This window comes from Ictidomys tridecemlineatus, chromosome 8 (genome assembly GCF_052094955.1).
Source record: "Ictidomys tridecemlineatus isolate mIctTri1 chromosome 8, mIctTri1.hap1, whole genome shotgun sequence".
NCBI classification, from domain to species: Eukaryota; Metazoa; Chordata; class Mammalia; order Rodentia; family Sciuridae; genus Ictidomys; species Ictidomys tridecemlineatus.
Window position 1 is genome coordinate 87,807,828 of NC_135484.1, and position 16,938 is coordinate 87,824,765.

At 35.0% G+C, this 16,938-nt stretch overlaps 1 protein-coding gene across 4 annotated transcripts in view; it reads left to right on the plus strand.

Moving 5' to 3' along the window:
- Positions 1 to 8,268, plus strand: part of Lmbrd1 (LMBR1 domain containing 1) — a 102,332-nt gene extending 94,064 nt beyond the window's left edge. For 3 of the 4 annotated variants that reach the window (XM_040282900.2, XM_078019811.1, XM_005334423.5), the window contains 2 exons: positions 2,215 to 2,306; positions 2,479 to 2,945. In XM_040282900.2, the coding sequence (XP_040138834.1) occupies positions 2,215 to 2,306; positions 2,479 to 2,592 (206 nt within the window). In that variant the 3' untranslated portion in view covers positions 2,593 to 2,945. Of the gene's footprint in view, positions 1 to 2,214; positions 2,307 to 2,478; positions 2,946 to 7,569 lie in introns of those variants that run through there. The other variant, XM_040282899.2, reaches the window with a different exon arrangement.
- Positions 8,269 to 16,938: the final 8,670 nt, after the last annotated feature.

Below are 16,938 nucleotides of genomic sequence, written 5' to 3' on the forward strand. Positions count from 1 at the left end.
CTTCCAGTGGGTTGGAGCATAGAGCCATGGCTTTTCTTTCATCATGCGGGACATTTCATTTATACTTCCATTTTTAAGATATGAAATTCAAGTGTCTTGTTTTAATAGCCTTGGAATCATATCAGTTTTTAATGAATAGAAAGTATACTGTTTAACAATATATATTTTATTTTATATTTTGTTTTTATTTTTTGGCGGGTACCAGGAATTGAACTCAGAGGCACTCAACCACTGAGACACATCCCCAGCCCTATTATGTATTTTATTTAGAAACAGGGTCTCACTGAGTTGCTTAGCACCTTGTCCTTGTTGAAGCTGGCTTTGAACTTTCAATCCTCCTGTTTCAGCCTCCCGAGCTGCTGGGATTACAGGAATATGCCACCACACCCGGCAACAATATATAGTTTAAATAAGATATTCCCTCTCTTAAATTTAATTTTGCTTCACCAGTCATGTTGAATATGAATGAACAGGTATGCTCTGATGCATACTTGAGAATACTCAGGCTTATTGAATAGGAGAAATGGCAAATTAAATATATTACTATGGAGTAAATTCTGTAATTGAAGTGAGAATAAAATGTGGTAGGAGCAGAGAGTAAGTGACAATAGGATTCTTATCTAGGAGTCTCCTCTGGTATACTGAACTCCCAGCACTTGGTGTAAAACTGTAATCTTGCCTCCTTATTACAGGAAGGCAGGTAGACATTTGTTCAGCCACTACTGCTTGAAGGCTTTTTGGGTTTCTTAGAGAACTGTGAATATTCCTTCTAGGCTCTTCTGTTGATAGAGTAAAAGGGATATGGAAGTAGCCCTTTAGGGATCAATAGAGAGGAATTAGATTGGTCACTGTGGAAGGAACAGGTTGCTTCTCTATTAAACTGCATGTTTTGCAAGAAAAAGAGACAGGTTTGTCCAGTTTCATATTGAGCAATTCAGAGGTAAATATTGGAGTACAATGTTGAAGTGGAAGGTATGTAAGATTCACAGGCTCAAAACTTTACATATTCTATATGATAGTTCTTGTACTTTGGTAAAATATAACCTGATTTCTACTTTTCAAAAAATCATGTATCAACCAAAAATATTTTTACAGTATATTAGATCCTTTATATAAAAGCTGGGCTGCAAAGTTCCCAGCTCAATTTTGTTTTATGAAAAAATAACACTCACTTATTGAACCTGAGAAGACAGTTCATAAAAATAAAAGGTGTATTTCCTTAATCACCAGAAAGATGTTATATTGGTCTTCTAATTGAATGCAGGATGTTTTGCTGTTGTCCATTTTGGATAAAAGTAATGCAGAAATCAAAATCTCTTTTGTAATTAATAGACTGAAAGAAGTTGCCTTGTAAGATGAAAATTTTCTTTTGTAAAGAATAAAGGCCACTTAAAATATATGAGGTTGTTTTCCTCTATTAGCTGTAGCAAATAAAATTTTTCACACAGTTATGCAATATTGTTCAAGCCTGGCCATTCTGAATAGCTGGGGTGAGCAAGTATTTCCTTAAACATCATTTACTAGATATATGTGAATATGTATACATGTATTTGTAACCTAATGGCAGTAATATATTTAGATAATACTAATAGAATCTGACACAAATATCAAAAAACCAGTCTACTACCTTATGAGTTACATTTTATTTGTAGAAGAAAAATATGATTTATTTTTAATTGTAGCCATAAATGATCTCTAAAGTTTAAACAGGAAGAATAGCAATGAATAATGATTTTGTATTTTTTCAACAGCATTATTAAAAAGAAAAAGATTCAAAAGAACCTTCCCATGTTTGATCTGTTCTGAGAATTCATTTCTTAGAAAAGTGCAAGTTAATTCCAATTATATCTGATTCCTTTGCTCATTTTTCCTGCTTTTCATTGGAAAAGTTTATCCTTCTTTTATTTTAGGATGTCTGACACTCTAGCTTAAAAGTATTTTTGTTTCAAATAAATTAGTCAAGATAATGTTTTTACACTTAAAATCCAGATTACAGTGGTGGCATTAATTTTTTTTAAATATGTCATAATAGTTGGCAGTTTAACACTATATTAAGGTGGTTAAGAGTGGGCTTGGGAGAGAAACTTAGATTTCAGTTCTGTCTATCTCTAAACATTTACTGATTGTATGATCTTGGCCATTAGCTTTGGCTAATCACATTTTAGATATGTAAATGGAAACTATCTCACCGTAGTTCTTTTTGCTATTTTATAGATCAGTGTACCGTTACCCGGACATACCTATTTCTTCACAAATTCTGGTTCTTTAGTGCTGCATACTATTTTGGTAACTGGGCCTTTCTTGGGGTAAGTACAGATATCCCAGGCATGATTTTCCTTTATAAAGTTCAGTGTATAAACTCCTTGTTTGTATATCAGTAGTCCTTTTGTATCACAGTACTGCCATTGAATTTTAAATGCATTTCTTTTAAGTGATTTTATGTTTGAAAAATAACACCCAGCTTTTTTAAATTTACAGGTATTCTTGATTGGATTAATTGTATCCTGTTGTAAAGGGAAAAAATCAGTCATTGAAGGAGTAGATGAAGATTCAGACATAAGTGATGACGAGCCCTCTGTCTATTCTGTTTGACAGCCTTCTGTCTTAAAGGTTTTATAAAGCTGACTGAATATCTGTTATGCATTTTTAAAGTTTTAAAGTTATACATTAGGATAAACTAACTAGCTTTCATCAAAAATGGGAGCATGGCTGTTAAAAAGGACTATATTTTTTATGTTTCTGAAGTAACATTATTGTATCATAGATTAACACTTAAAATTGCTAAAATTAATACTGTGTAAATATGAAACTACCAGCTTTGTGAGGGAATGTTTGTGGAAAAAAAAATCTTTAATGTATAATAGTGTTAAATTGATTAAAAATCTTCCAGAATTAATATTCCCTTTTGCTGCTTTTTAAAAACAATAATAAATCACTGATATCTATGCCTTAGAGTCTCCAGAATAGTATATCTGTCTCTGATTGTCTAAAAATAATACTCATAGTATAGCATAATAAACATTACTCCCATATGGAATTTGTTTTTAATTTTCTACTTAAAATCATTAGGGCCACTCAGGTGGATTTCATGAAAAAAATTCTAACTGCTTAAGATAATGGCATTCTAAGATGTTTGTTATATTATTCAAATATTAACCATTAAGTATGTTACCACTTCTACAAGAGTATTTAAGACATTTATGCATATATATACAGACATATATGTAAACACAAATATGTATACATATATGGATCAATCAGTCTATCCATCCATCTATCTATCCCTATGGGTGGCATGTGTTTTATAGATGACCTTAGAATTTGTCTTCCAACATAAATGGAATTGACTAGAATAATTCTGAAAAAAGATCAATTTACTGATCTTGACATCATATTTAAAAACATGTTTTCATTTTAAGGATTTGAAATTTGCACAAGAATATAGTGAAAATTATATATACATATCAGTATTTTGAACACATTCTGAATAGTTAAAAATAACCACAAACAGTTATTCTAACTTACTAACACAAACAAATTACAATTCATAAAAAGTATACAATATGATCCTTGAAGTAAAATTTTAGTTTCTGAAAAAGATTTAAGAATTAACAATTATTCTTAAATCTGAATAATTGTTCAACTGAATTCTTCTGTCAATTTTTGTACCACTTTTTTCTGTTTTCATTCTTTAATTCTCTTGACATACGTTTAAAGACTTCATGTTTGACTTCAGATTCTTTATCTAATCTTTAGTGTTATTCATCAGGATTTCATTCTCTTCTGTTCTTGTTTTACATTTTCTCTGTGGATAATCTTACTGTATCCTTAGTTTCCATACATATTATTTTTTCTTACGTTCTGAAGTTTTACTTCACTGTCAACTAGAAATTACTGTTTCAATTGTATCATGTTGAAAGTATAACTAAGCCTCTCTCAGTATTCTTTTTTTTTTTTTTTTTTTGACAAATGGCCTAATTTTTCAAAATCAGGCCCACCTGATTGTCTAAACCAAATATCAAGCAGACTTTATGTCTCAGGTATAACTGACTCATCAAACAGTAAGTCATATTGATTTCTACTTTATATCTGTCCTTCAGCTTATCTCCTTTCCACTTTTACTACAACTCTGTTAAGGACTGAATAGTGAGTATCTCTCCAAACTTCCTATGTTGAAGCCCTGAACTCCTATACCTTGGAGTATGACTATATTTGGAGATACGTCTTTTAAAAAGATAATTAAGATAAAAAGAGCACTAAGACAATATGACTGTTGTCCTTGTAAGAGACATCTGGAATGTATGTGCATAAAGAAGAGGCCATGTGAGGACACGATTTTGAAGGCAATGGTCTGCAAGCTAAAGAAAGAGATTTCAAGAGAATCTAACCCTGCCAGTACCCTATACTTGGACTTCCTGACTCCATATCTGTGGGGGATTGGGGGAAGCAGGAATTCTATTACATAAGCCACCCAAGTCTGTGACATTTCGTTATGGTAGACTAATGCACATAATGGTTCTTGAACTTCCTCAATGGGTTTTCTGCCAAGTCTTGACTCTTTTCAGTCTTTCCATGGCATTTAAAATACAAATCAGTTTCTTTCATTTCTTTGCTGTGAAAAGATTTCAGTTATTTTAGAATAAAACCCATAGGCCCTTATGTGATATTTAAGGCTTTTCTGACTTCATCTTTCTCTGCCATCTCCACACCATTTATATGAGCCAGACTGACAAACTATCTACTTGGCTAGGATACCTCACATCTGCACTCTATGAACTATTCCTTCTATATGTAATGCCCCCCTTTTTTTTTTAACCTTCCAAGAAAATCCTTATTCTTCAAGTGTCAGTCTTAGCACTTTAGGTTCCCCCTTCCTTAAGTCCCTCAGGCTAGGTTCCTTGCTGATTCTAGTACTCAGTGGCACCCTTTGCAGTGTCATTGTAACTAATTGCCTTTATGTCTGCCTCCTCCTGACTGCAGATTTTGGAACACAACATCTGGTTTTGTAACTTTGTCCTGGTGCCTGCAGTAGCTCCTTGTACTTGGAACATATTCAGTTGACATGTAAATTTGCTAATTAGAAGTTTTAAGCCTATAAACTGGATTTTGATTAGAGTGGAAATGTATAGTCAATCTGTTTTTGTTTTTTGTTTTTTGTACCGGAGATTGAACTCAAGGGCACTTGACCACGGAGCCACATCCCCAGTCCTATTTTATATTTTATTTAGAGACTTGAGATTTATTTTGCTACCTAGAAGTTTAGAGTTTAGAGCTTGTATCATGTGTGTCTTAAATAACCCATACACTTACACATCATTATTTCAAGGAATAATTTCTTTTTGTCAGACCAACATCTTAGCTTTTTTTTTGTTAGTTATATTTTTACAATGTGATTTTTCTTATTAGTTTCTCAAATTTTGTTGCATACATATTTAGAAGTCTACTTTGATTCTAACACTAAGATGTTTTCCCCCCTCCTAGTGATATGGAATGCCTTTAACTTTATGATTTCATGAAACTAATTTAAGTGTTAGAATTACCACTAATGAACAACAATGTCCTTTGAAATTCTTCTGAAAATGCCTAAATTAGAGGTCTTCTCGAGTAATAACTTTCCAAAATACTAAGACCCTCATGTTCCATGCAAATCTCAAAGTGAGTATTTCAGTTGTGTAGAAGGTACTGGCAATATGAGGAACCTGGAACTGACTTCAAATTCAGGGCTACTATACTAGGATATGGTGAGGAGGGTGGGAAAATATATGTTTGTGTGTGTGTGTGTGTGTGAAGAAAAGAAATTAGGAACTCCAGGAAAACAAAGCAAAACAATACAAAAGATATAAGAAAAAATGTTTTCAAAGTATACTACTGAGCAGTGATATGCTGTTTTAGAATCAATCCATAGACAAACACAGTAGTAGACATTGATTATAGCACTGCATTTAAGTATCAACTTTGATCACTGTTTATGAGTTTTGTCACTGTGAAAAAAATACCTGAGAAAATCAATTTAAAATGAGGAAAGATTTATTTTGGCTCCTGGTTTCAGAGGTTTCAGTCCTTGGTCAGCTGGCTCCAGGTTTTGGGCAGAGCATCATGGCAGGGATTGTGTAGTAGAACAAGGCTGCTCATTTCATGGTGGCTAGGAAGGAGAGAGAGGGAGAGAGAGACAGAGAGAGAGAGAGAGAAGGAGGAAGGGACTGGTGTCTTAACTTTTCTGCCAAGGGCAGGCCCCCCCAGTGACCTAACTTCCTTCCATTAGACCCCACCTCCTAAAAGTTTCCAGCACTTTCCAATAGTGTCATTGGCTGGAGACCAACCTAGTATAGCATGTGAGCTTAACGAATATTTAAGATCCAAACACTAACAATATAAAAAGATTGTTGATGAAGATTGGAAGGTTGAACAAGAGAGGTACAAAGAGACCTAAGGGGAAATGGGTGTTAAAACCCGCATTATACAGTGAGTAAGGAGAAGAAAAATGAAAAGATACTATCTCTGTTAGAGGGAGTATTGAAGGGTGGCAGAATTTGCTGCCACAAAGTAGACATTTTGGCATAAATCTACTGTAGATATTCTGACCGTGGAAATAGGGAAGCATTCCTCCGGTGAGCAAACTCCTGGGGGTAACTGGTGCCCTGATTCCCAGGATTAGAATCCCCGGCAATTCCCTGCTGAGGCTATGAAGTTAACTATGCAGATGCACTCCCTGGTTTACATAATGACATCCTTTAAAGGAGAGAGGCTTTGTTGCATTAACCTGGACCTTATCTCAGTTGGCTAGCACTCAGGATTAAAAGAAATACTGGCTAAAGTGTAGTCATTGGTGGTGGGTAATATGTAACTTTGGGTTATTAAAGATGAAAGCAGAGGGCTGGGGATGTGGCTCAAGCGGTAGTGCGCTTGCCTGGCGTGCGTGCGGCCCGGGTTCGATCCTCAGCACCACATACCAACAAAGATGTTGTGTCCGCCGAGAACTAAAAAATAAATATTAAAAATTCTCTCTCTCTCTCTCTCTCTCCCCCCTCTCTCACTCTCTCTTAAAAAAAAAAAAAAGATGAAGGCAGAGGGGTAGGATACCCCCTTTTGTCTGCCATCCTTCTGTCTGTCTGCACCTTCCCTGTGTGTCTGTGTCTGTCCTTTGTGTGCCTCTTCTACAAGTCTCCCCATACAGGTGTTCCTTTACAAGCTACTTTAAAAACAGCAGGTGCAAGAACATCTAACCTTCCCCCTTTTCTTCCTAAAAGCAGAAGATAAAACCATGCTAGAAGATATCCTTTCTATATCAAAAGTAAAGCACTATTCTTATCACTGGGACCATAATACCTTTATCAACAAATCTTGTGAAACTAACTTTTGTCTTCCTAGTAACTTTTCTACCATTAACTGTTCCTAGCCCAAGATTCTTTGTCTTGTTCCATTTCCATAATTTACTTCTCTTTATCTAATTCAGCATGTAAGCATTCAACTCTACTTCTTTGAGTCTTCATTTTCTCATGAGGGCTCCTGTGTCATGTAAAACTTAAATTTTGCACGTATTTCTCCTATTAATCTGTTTTTTTGTTACAGAGCCCCAGCTGGACTCCTAAAATGGATCAAGAAAAGATTATTTCACTACAGTTCATTAAAGTTGTAAAAATAAACGTAACTGGTGGACCATCTGAAATGGTAGTTTAGCAATGTTGTTAAACATTGTTAAAATGAGGAATTTCATCAGAAGATAAAATAGTTTGCAATTATATGTAAATGTATCTTTGAATCCTGGCAGCCAAGACAAAAGGAAGACGATGGATGATGACATTTTTACACTTGATAGAGGAAAACACTGAGTTTGTGTGAAGATAATGTTTTGGGCACTGAAATTTAGTTGGAAGTTACATTTTGACTCCTTATATAAAGAAAGTTAATGAGCAAATGTCTTTGTTAAAGTTTAACTAGAAAGTCATGTGCAAAGAGAATTTGGGACCTCCAGAGGAAATCTGGTTGGCTCTCAAGAACTCTCCAGATGGATTAGCTTTTATGTACATCATTCATTTATTTCAGTCAACTAATACCCAAGTTCCTGCAAATTCCAGGCACTGGATAATGACTACTGAATTTCTAGGATGGAAGAAAATAGCCCCCGTCAGAATGTGTAGGCAAGTGGCCCCATGGCAGTAACTGGACTTTTATCAATATCACCAAGATTTGTATGTCTGATGTGAATAAATATACATGAAACAAATTATCATATTTTGAGTTATAATAAAAATTTTTCTAGTGTTGGAATGCTGTCTTCTCCAAAGCACAACACATCCTCTCCTCGCACCGTATCAGAAGGTTTCTTAATTAGTTTGGAGTTAGAGTGATGCAAGATAGGTCCTTGGGAGGAACATTTCTGGCATTTTAGAGTGATGCTTCATAAATATCCACCATTATCAGAAGAATCAACTCCATGTTTACCAAATTGCCCAAGTTCCTGATATTGAGTTGTTTCCCTGGACAGACCTAGAAGCATACCAGCAGCATTTAACTAAATCTCAACTGACACATTTCATTAGATTTGCACATATGGATTAAGCTACACCCTGTTGCTAGGAAGGTCTCTCTCCCCCTCCCTGCCCCCACACATTGCCTTAATGAATTTTGGAGGTTGCCTTATTTCCCTCATTAGCAAGTTGTCAGGAAGCAACCCCTAATCTTCAACTAGGATTGCACAGAGGATGTAAAAACTTTCTTCTAGAATAAAGTCATTAAACAAATATTAAACCACAACTTAGGGATGACATTTTTCTGGAGACTTAAGCTAATATGATTCAGTGTTTTCTCTATGTAGTTCCCCCCTAGACTCTCATCTGCTTCAGCTAAGTAAAAGTGGGATTCTCACATATGTGTAAAGCAATGTCTTCTATTACTCATAGAAGACATTTTGCAGCAGATGAGCAGTCTAGGAGGTACCCAGAGCTGCCTCTTTTTTGCACATCAAGTTGGGGTATCTAGGACTCAGACAAAATTTGTGGGCAAATGATTTTTTTTCCTTAAAGTTCTTCAATGACTATCCAAGTTGTATCTTTGATGAGCCAGACTCTGTTGTGTACTTTGTTCTAATATTTAATGAAAAGCAATCAAACTTTATTACATCCACTCTCCTCACTGGTCTGGTCCCACTTTGTATTTATCTGAAGTCTTTTGAAAACCTGGAGAAAGAGAGAGAGAGTAAGTAAATATACAGAGATATGCATGCACACAATTTCTGTTGATATAAGGGAAGAATAGTCTAATTTAAGGAAAATTTAAGTTTATTTCAGATGTATCTATAGCTCAAATGCTAACAAAACTATAATCAAGTCTGAAAGCCTATAATGGATTTAGTTGCACATTCATGTGAACCAATGTTTGAATATCTAGTATGCTATAAATTGGAGACATAGAAATGAGAAGCAAAACAATGCCTATTTTCAAGGTGTTTCTAAAGGACAAGTAAATTCAAAAATAGAAAATCATAATGTAACAAATACTATAAAAGGTATTATATAGAATGTAATGAGGCTGAGAAGTGATACCTTCCTGAGCTTAAGGAAAACTCAGGCTCTTAAGACAAGCAAATGCTAAGCCACTTACAGGCAATAAATCATCCAAGCAGACAGAAACTGGCTTCTGTTTAGTGAGCCTGTAATGGTCTTAAACAGAGGCAAGGAACTAATGGTGAGAAAAGACCTGAAGGGGCTGTGATGGAAAGTGAGGCAAATGGGTGATCCAGGAGCAGGAGGAGGGCCTGTCTTCCAGTGTAAAGAGCTGGTACTTAATAATCAGCAAAGTCCTCTCAAAATTAGGCTCAACCCTAGGAAAAGGGAGACCCCAAATTGATGGACATTAATTTTCAGCTTCTTTAGTGGAATGAGAAACAGAAGCCATTAGAGAAATAAGTCCTATTTCTTACATGCCTAAATTTGGAAGATAATGTTTGTACCTGCCAAAGCTAAGTACACATAATTGCACCAATAAACATTTGATTTGACTTGCCACTTAATTGTTCTCTATTGGAACAGAGAAAAGAATTTTACATTTACACTGTGAAAGTAAAAACCTCCTTAAATTGTACCTGTTATTTCAAAGTGGTTCATTATTCCAAGAGTTAGTAAATTTTTTTATATAAAGGGCCAGCCAGTTGAGTAAATATTTTGTGTTTTCCAGGATCACTCCAGGGCTTTGCTGGGTGTCTCTCTCTCTCTCTCTCTCTCTCTCTCTCTCTCTCTCTCTCTCTCTCTCTCTCTCTCTCTCTCTCTCTCTCATCTATCATCTATCATCTATCATCTCTCATCTCCTTTTTACAACCACTTCATATATACACACACACACACAAAAGAAAACTTATTAATTTGGTTTTGTCTAGTAGCTACGGTATGCCGACCCTTGAATTATTCCATTAATAACTTTGCTTAAGGTAGTTTGAACAAACAAAAGTTGGCTAAAGACATAAAATTTAAGGGGAACTATTAATTTGAAAGCATTTTTTAAAAAATGCTGTTGAGCATATTGCATAGTTTTTAAAATGACTAAACCTTTAAGTTTAGAGGTGATAGAAACTTGTAAAAGAATTTAAACAATTCAGGAATTGTGACTAACCAAGAGAGTCAGTGACCTCTAAATTGACCAGGGATCAGTTTTTCCCACGTCTTTTCATACAAAGCCCAGTTGGAGAAATGATGAAGAAGATGATCCCTAAGTTGTCTTCTACCATTACTATTTTGTTAAAGACCTTTTTTTAAGTTTCTTTTTCTTCTGTTTGTTCTAATTATACATAACAACAGAATCATTTCAATACATTGTACACAAATGGTGCACAGCTTTTCAGAACACAATTCATTATTACATCATTTTTGCCATCATAGATGTACCTAGGGTAATGATGTCTGTCTCATTCCACCATCTTTCCTATCCCATACCTCTTTCCCTCCCCTCACTCCCCTTTGCCCAATCCAAAATTCCTCCATTCTTCCCATGCCACCCCCCTGACCAACCCCTCTCCCCAACACACACATTATGGGTCAGCATCCACTTATCAAAGAAAATATTTGGACTTTGGGCTTTGGGGATTGGCTTACTTTGCTTAGCATGATATTCTCCAACTCCATTTATTTACCCACAAATGCCATAATTTTATTTACTCTTAATGCTCAGTAATATTTCATTGTGTGTATGTACCACAGTTTCTTTATCCATTCATTTATTTTAGGGCATCTAGATTGGTTTCACCATTTAGCTATGATGAATTGAGCTGCAATAAACATTGATGTGGCTCCATCACTATAGTATGCTGATTTTAAGTCCTTTTGGTATAGACCAACAAGTGGGATAGCTGGGTAAAATAGTGGTTCCATTCCAACTTTTCTGAGGAATCTTCATACTGCTTTCCAGAATGGTTGCACCAATTTGCAGTTCTACCAGCAATGTATGAGTGTGCCTTTTCCCTGACATCCTCACCAATACTTATTGTTGCTTATATTCTTGATAAGTGCCATTCTCACTGGAGTGAGATGAACTGTTAGAGTAGTTTTGATTTGCATTTCTCAAATTTCTATAATGTTGAACATTTTTTCATATATTTGTTGATCGAATGTATATCTTCTTCTGAGAAGTGTCTGTTCAGCTCCTTAGCCCATTTGTTGATTGGGTTGTTTGTTGTTTTGGTAATTTTGAGTTCTTTATCTTTCCTGGAGATTAGTGCTCTCTCTGATGTATGTGTGGTAAAGATTTTCTCCCACTCTGTAGGCTCTCTCTTCACATTATTGATTGTTTCTTTTGCTGAGAAGAAACTTTTTAGTTTGAATCCATCCCATTTATTAATTCTTGATTTTATTTCTTGTGCTTCAGGAGTCTTGTTAAGGAAGTCAGGACCTAATCTGACATGATGAAAATTTGTGCCTACATTTTCTTCTGTTAGGTACAGAAGAAAATGGTCTAATTGCTAGATCCTTCATCCACTTTCAGTTGAGTTTTGTACATAGGGGTTATTTTCATTTTATTGCATATGTATTTACCGTTTTCCCAGCACCATTTATTGAATAGGCTATCTTTTCTCCAACGTATGTTTTCAGTGCCTCTGTTTAGTGTAACTGTATTTATGTGGGTTTGACTCTGTGTCTTCTATTCTGTATCACTGGTCTACATGTCTGTTTCAGTGCCAAAAGCATGCCATTTTTGTTACTATAGCTCTGTAGAATAGTTTAAGGTCCCACTTCACTCTTCTTGCTAAGGATTGCTTTGGCTATTCTGAGTCTCTTATTTTTCCAAATGAATTTTATGGTTGCTTTTTCTATTTCCATGAGGAATGTTGTTGGGATTTTACTAGGAATTGCAATAAATCTGTATAATACTTTTGTTAATGTGGCATTTTGACAATATTTATTCTTCCTATTTAAGAACATGGGAGATCTTTCCATCTTCTAAGGTCTTCTTCAATTTTTTTCTTTAGTGTACTGTAGTTTTCATTGCACCTCTTTTGTTAGATTGATTCCCAAGTTTTGTTTTGTTTTGTAGATTGATTCCCAAGTTTTGTTTGTCTTTGAGGCTATTGTGAATGGGGTAATTTTCCTAATTTCTCTTTCAGAGGGTTTATCACTGATGTATAGAAATGCATTTGATTTATGAGTATTGATTTTATAGCCTGCTACTTTGCTGAATTCATTTATTAATTCTAGAGTTTTTCTGGTGGAATTTCTGGATCCTCTAAATTTAGAATCATGTTATCAGTAAATAGTGATAGTTTGAGTTCTTCTTTTTCTATGCATATCCCTTTAATTTCTTTTGTTTGTCTAATTGCTCTGGATAAAGTTTCATGGACTATGTTGAAAAGAAGTGGTGAAAGAGTACAATCCTGTCTTGTTAATTTTTAGAGGGAATGATTCCAGTTTTTCTCCATTTAGAATGATGTTGGCCGTGGGTTTACCATAAATAGCTTTTACAATGTTGAGGTATGCTCCTACTATCCCTAGTTTTTCTAGTGTTTTGAACATGAAAGGGTGGTGTATTTTGTCAAATGCTTTTTCTGCATCTATTATTATGATCATATGGTTCTCATTTACTTCTAAGATTTTTTTATGTCCTCCCTATGTCTTCTGCTATCCATTCAGCATTCAATAGCATATTATTTAGTCTCCAGACATTGTATTTTTTATTTTGTCCATGATTTCTAATTTCATCCCATTAGAATGCAGAGGTATGTGAGGTGTGTGTGTGTGTATGTGTGTGTGTGTGTGTGTGTGTGTGTGTGTGTGTGTGTATATATATATATATATATATATATATATATATTCCTTTTTGTGTTTGCTAAGACTTGCTTTGTGGCATAACATATGGTATATTTTAGAGAAGGATTCATGTGCTGCTGAGAAAAAAAGTGTATTTTCCCATTCATGGGTGAAATATTTTATATATGTATGCTAACTCTAAATTATTGATTGTATTATTGAGTTCTATAGTTTCTTTGTTTAGTCTTTGTTCAGAAGATCTATATAGTTGTGAGAGAGGTATGTTAAAGTCACTCAAATGTTATTGTGTTTTGATTTATTTGAAAAAATACATGTATGATGATGTGAGGGAAAAAAAGAAAGAAATGTGTCACATTAGATTGGGTAGAGAGAAGTGATGGGAGGGGAGGGGAGAGGAAGAGGGGACAGGAAGGGCAGCAGAATAAAAGAGACACTAGTATTGCTGTATGTATATATGTGTCTGTATAACCAATGTGATTCTGCAACCTATATACTCAGAAAAATAAGAAAGAATACCCCATTTGATTTAAATGTATGATATGTCAAGATCATTGTATTATCATGTTGTAACTAATAAAAAAAGAAATTAAGAAGGGTTTGTTTGATATACATAGATGTTCTATTGTTTGGGGCATAAATATTCACAATTATTAGGTCTTGTTGATGTATGATTTCCTTAAGCAGTATGAAATGTCCTTCTTTGTCCCTTCTGACTAATTTTGGTTTGAAGTCCACTTTATCTGTTATGAGGATGGATACCCTTGCTTGTTTACATGGTCCATGTGAGTGTTATGTTTTGCCCCATCCTTTCACCTTCACTCTGTGGATGTCTTTTCCTATCAGTTGAGTCTCTTAAAGGCAGCATATTGTTGGGTCTTTTTGTTTAAATCCAATCTGCTAATCTATGTCTTTTAATTGATGAATTTAGGCTCTTAACATTCAGAGTTATTATTAAAGTATGGTTCATATTTTCAGTCATTTTGGTTTGTTTTGGGTTTCTTACTTGATTTGATTTCTTCTTTGATTGACTTTTACTTAGTGTAGTTCCTCCCTTTGTTGATTTTCATTGTTGTTTTTCCATTTCCTCCTTGTGAAATATTTTGCTGAGAATGTTTTGTAGTGCAGGCTTTCTTGTATATTCTTTTAACTTTTGTTTATAATGGAAGGTTTTTATTTCATCATCAAATCTGAAGCTTAATTTTGCTGGATATAAGATTCTTGGTTGGCATGTATTTTCTTTCAGAGCTTGGTATATCTTATTCCAGACCTCCTAGCTTGGAGGGTCTGGGTTGAAAAATCTGCTGAGATCCAAATTGGTTTCTCCCTATATATAATCTGAACTTTTCTCTTGCAGCTTTTAAAATTCTATCTTTATTCTGTATGTTAGGCATTTTCATTATAATGTGCCTTGGTGTGGATCTGTTGTAATTTTGTATATTTGGTTTTCTGTAAGCCTCTTGTATTTGATTTTCCAATTCATTTTTCAGGTTTGGGAAATTTTCTGATATTATTTTATGGAAAAGATTGTGCATTCCTCTGGTTTGTATTTCTGTGCCTATTTCTTTGGTCTTTTCATGTTATCCCATAATTTTTAGAGAGTGTGTTTCTGGTTTCTTACCATCCTCACTGTGTGATCAACTTTATTTTCAAAATTATATATTTTGTATTCATTGCCTAAGGTTCTGTCTTCCAAGTGATCAAGTCTATTGAATTTTAATTTGATTGTCATTTTCTTCATTTCAAGTATTTCTGTTTAGTTTTTCTTCAGAATCTCTACCTCTTTGTTGAAGTAATCTTTTGCTACCTATATTTGCTCTCTTATTTCTTTATTGGAATGATTATTTATTGCCTGTATTTGCTCTCTTATATCATTCTTTACTTAGTAGATCATTTTAATTATGTACATTCTGAACTCCTTCTCTGACATCTCTTCTACTGTGCTCTCAATGGATTCTATTATTGTAGCCTTTTGGTTTGTTTGGGGGCACTTTCCTCCCTTATTTTATCATGTTATTCATGTGTCTTCTCCTCTAGCAGTGTGGATCTAAGTTATTACAGTTTCTACCCTATAAACTTTTATAAGAGTCCCTGCAGGTTTCCAATACCTCTCCTTTAAGGGGGAGATCAATATTAACAATATCCACTGCAAACAATATGTAGCATTAAACCAGATAGCTCCTATTTAGATGATTACAGTTTTGTCACAATCAAAAGAAATGATGTGTTAAATTAATAACTATAATATAAACAGTAGGTTTTCCAAAGGGTCTACACTTTCTAATGGTAGACAAAGAACAGGGCAGTGGGTGGTGTAGGATGTGGTGTGTATGAGGTAGGATGTGAGACTATAGAGGCATTAGATCATAGGGAAAATGAAAGAGAAATCAAAAAAAGTTCGCTAGCAGGGATACCTCTGGTGTAATCAAGTCTGCAGGGACTTTGGTGATAGTCTCCCAGGTCCTGGCTATTGTCCCTAGATGGAAGCAATCACTCCCTAGTTGTTGGCGGTGGCAGCATCAAATCTGTAGCTACCTTGATGTTGGCATCCTCCCTAGCTTGTGTCCTAAGATGGAAGATGCCCCAACTAAAGATGGCAGTGGCAGCGGAGGAGGTAACCCATGATGGTGGTGGAGTTGTCCCAAAATGGAGGCAATCGCTCTCAGAGATGGCACTGGGACAGCAGCCTGTGTGGTGGTGTTGGGCGGCCTGTTTGGAGATGACACACTGTGGCAGGCTGCTGCCTCCAGGCCTTGTCCATTGTCCCTAGGTGGAAGCTACCATATGCAGGGATGGCTATGGTGGTGGCTGTAGTGTCCCAAGATGGAAGTGGGCTTGGGAGCCACACGTTGGAAGGTGGGGCCTTCTCCATGGGTGTGGCCGCTCTTCTTCTCTGTGCGGGATGGTTAAAGATATTTTCAAGTGAGATTCCAAAGTTAGAAAATTTGAATACTAGTGATTTTTTTCCCTTGTGCCTGTTTGCTCTTTTATAAAATTGGGATGATAATTCTACCCCCTTTATGGGATTATTACAGCACTAAATTAGTATAAAGTGCTTACTTAGTATAGTGCCTTTGGAATGGTAAATTTTCAGTATTAAACATTGTTGTTATATCTAAGATGTTTATCTTTATTTCATAACACTCTTCATAATTATCAGGGTTTCAAATACCTTATATTTAAGAAATATTCTGTGTCTAATCTCTATGTTAAATATCTACTGAGTAAAAAATGAGCATTTGAATGTATAATCAGAGCTCAGAGTATATGAAATCTTAGTATTTTTGAGATTAAAACAAGTAAGCAAACTAACAAACAATCAACCAACTTTGTAACAAAAATCATCACTGAGAGCATCTTTCTTTTGTTCTGTGTAGTGATCTTCTTTCCTTCAAACTGTGTTTATGAACTCCAAGTAATGAAATTCAAGAATAATCACAGTTATTTCATGTATAGAAGCAGTCAGTCAGAGCTCTTATTTAAGAAGCACAAGCCATTGTGTCCTACCTTTTCTACATTGCTCTTTTGCTGGGTCACTTTGAAAGGACTACAGTATACATAGTCTTTGTTTCCCAGGTTTTGTTCTTCTGCTCACCTTAATGTACAGTGAGAAGATTTCTCTTCATTTCCTCATGGGAACACTGTGAATTTAAACAACAACAACAAAAAAGTAACACTTGTAAAGTTTGTT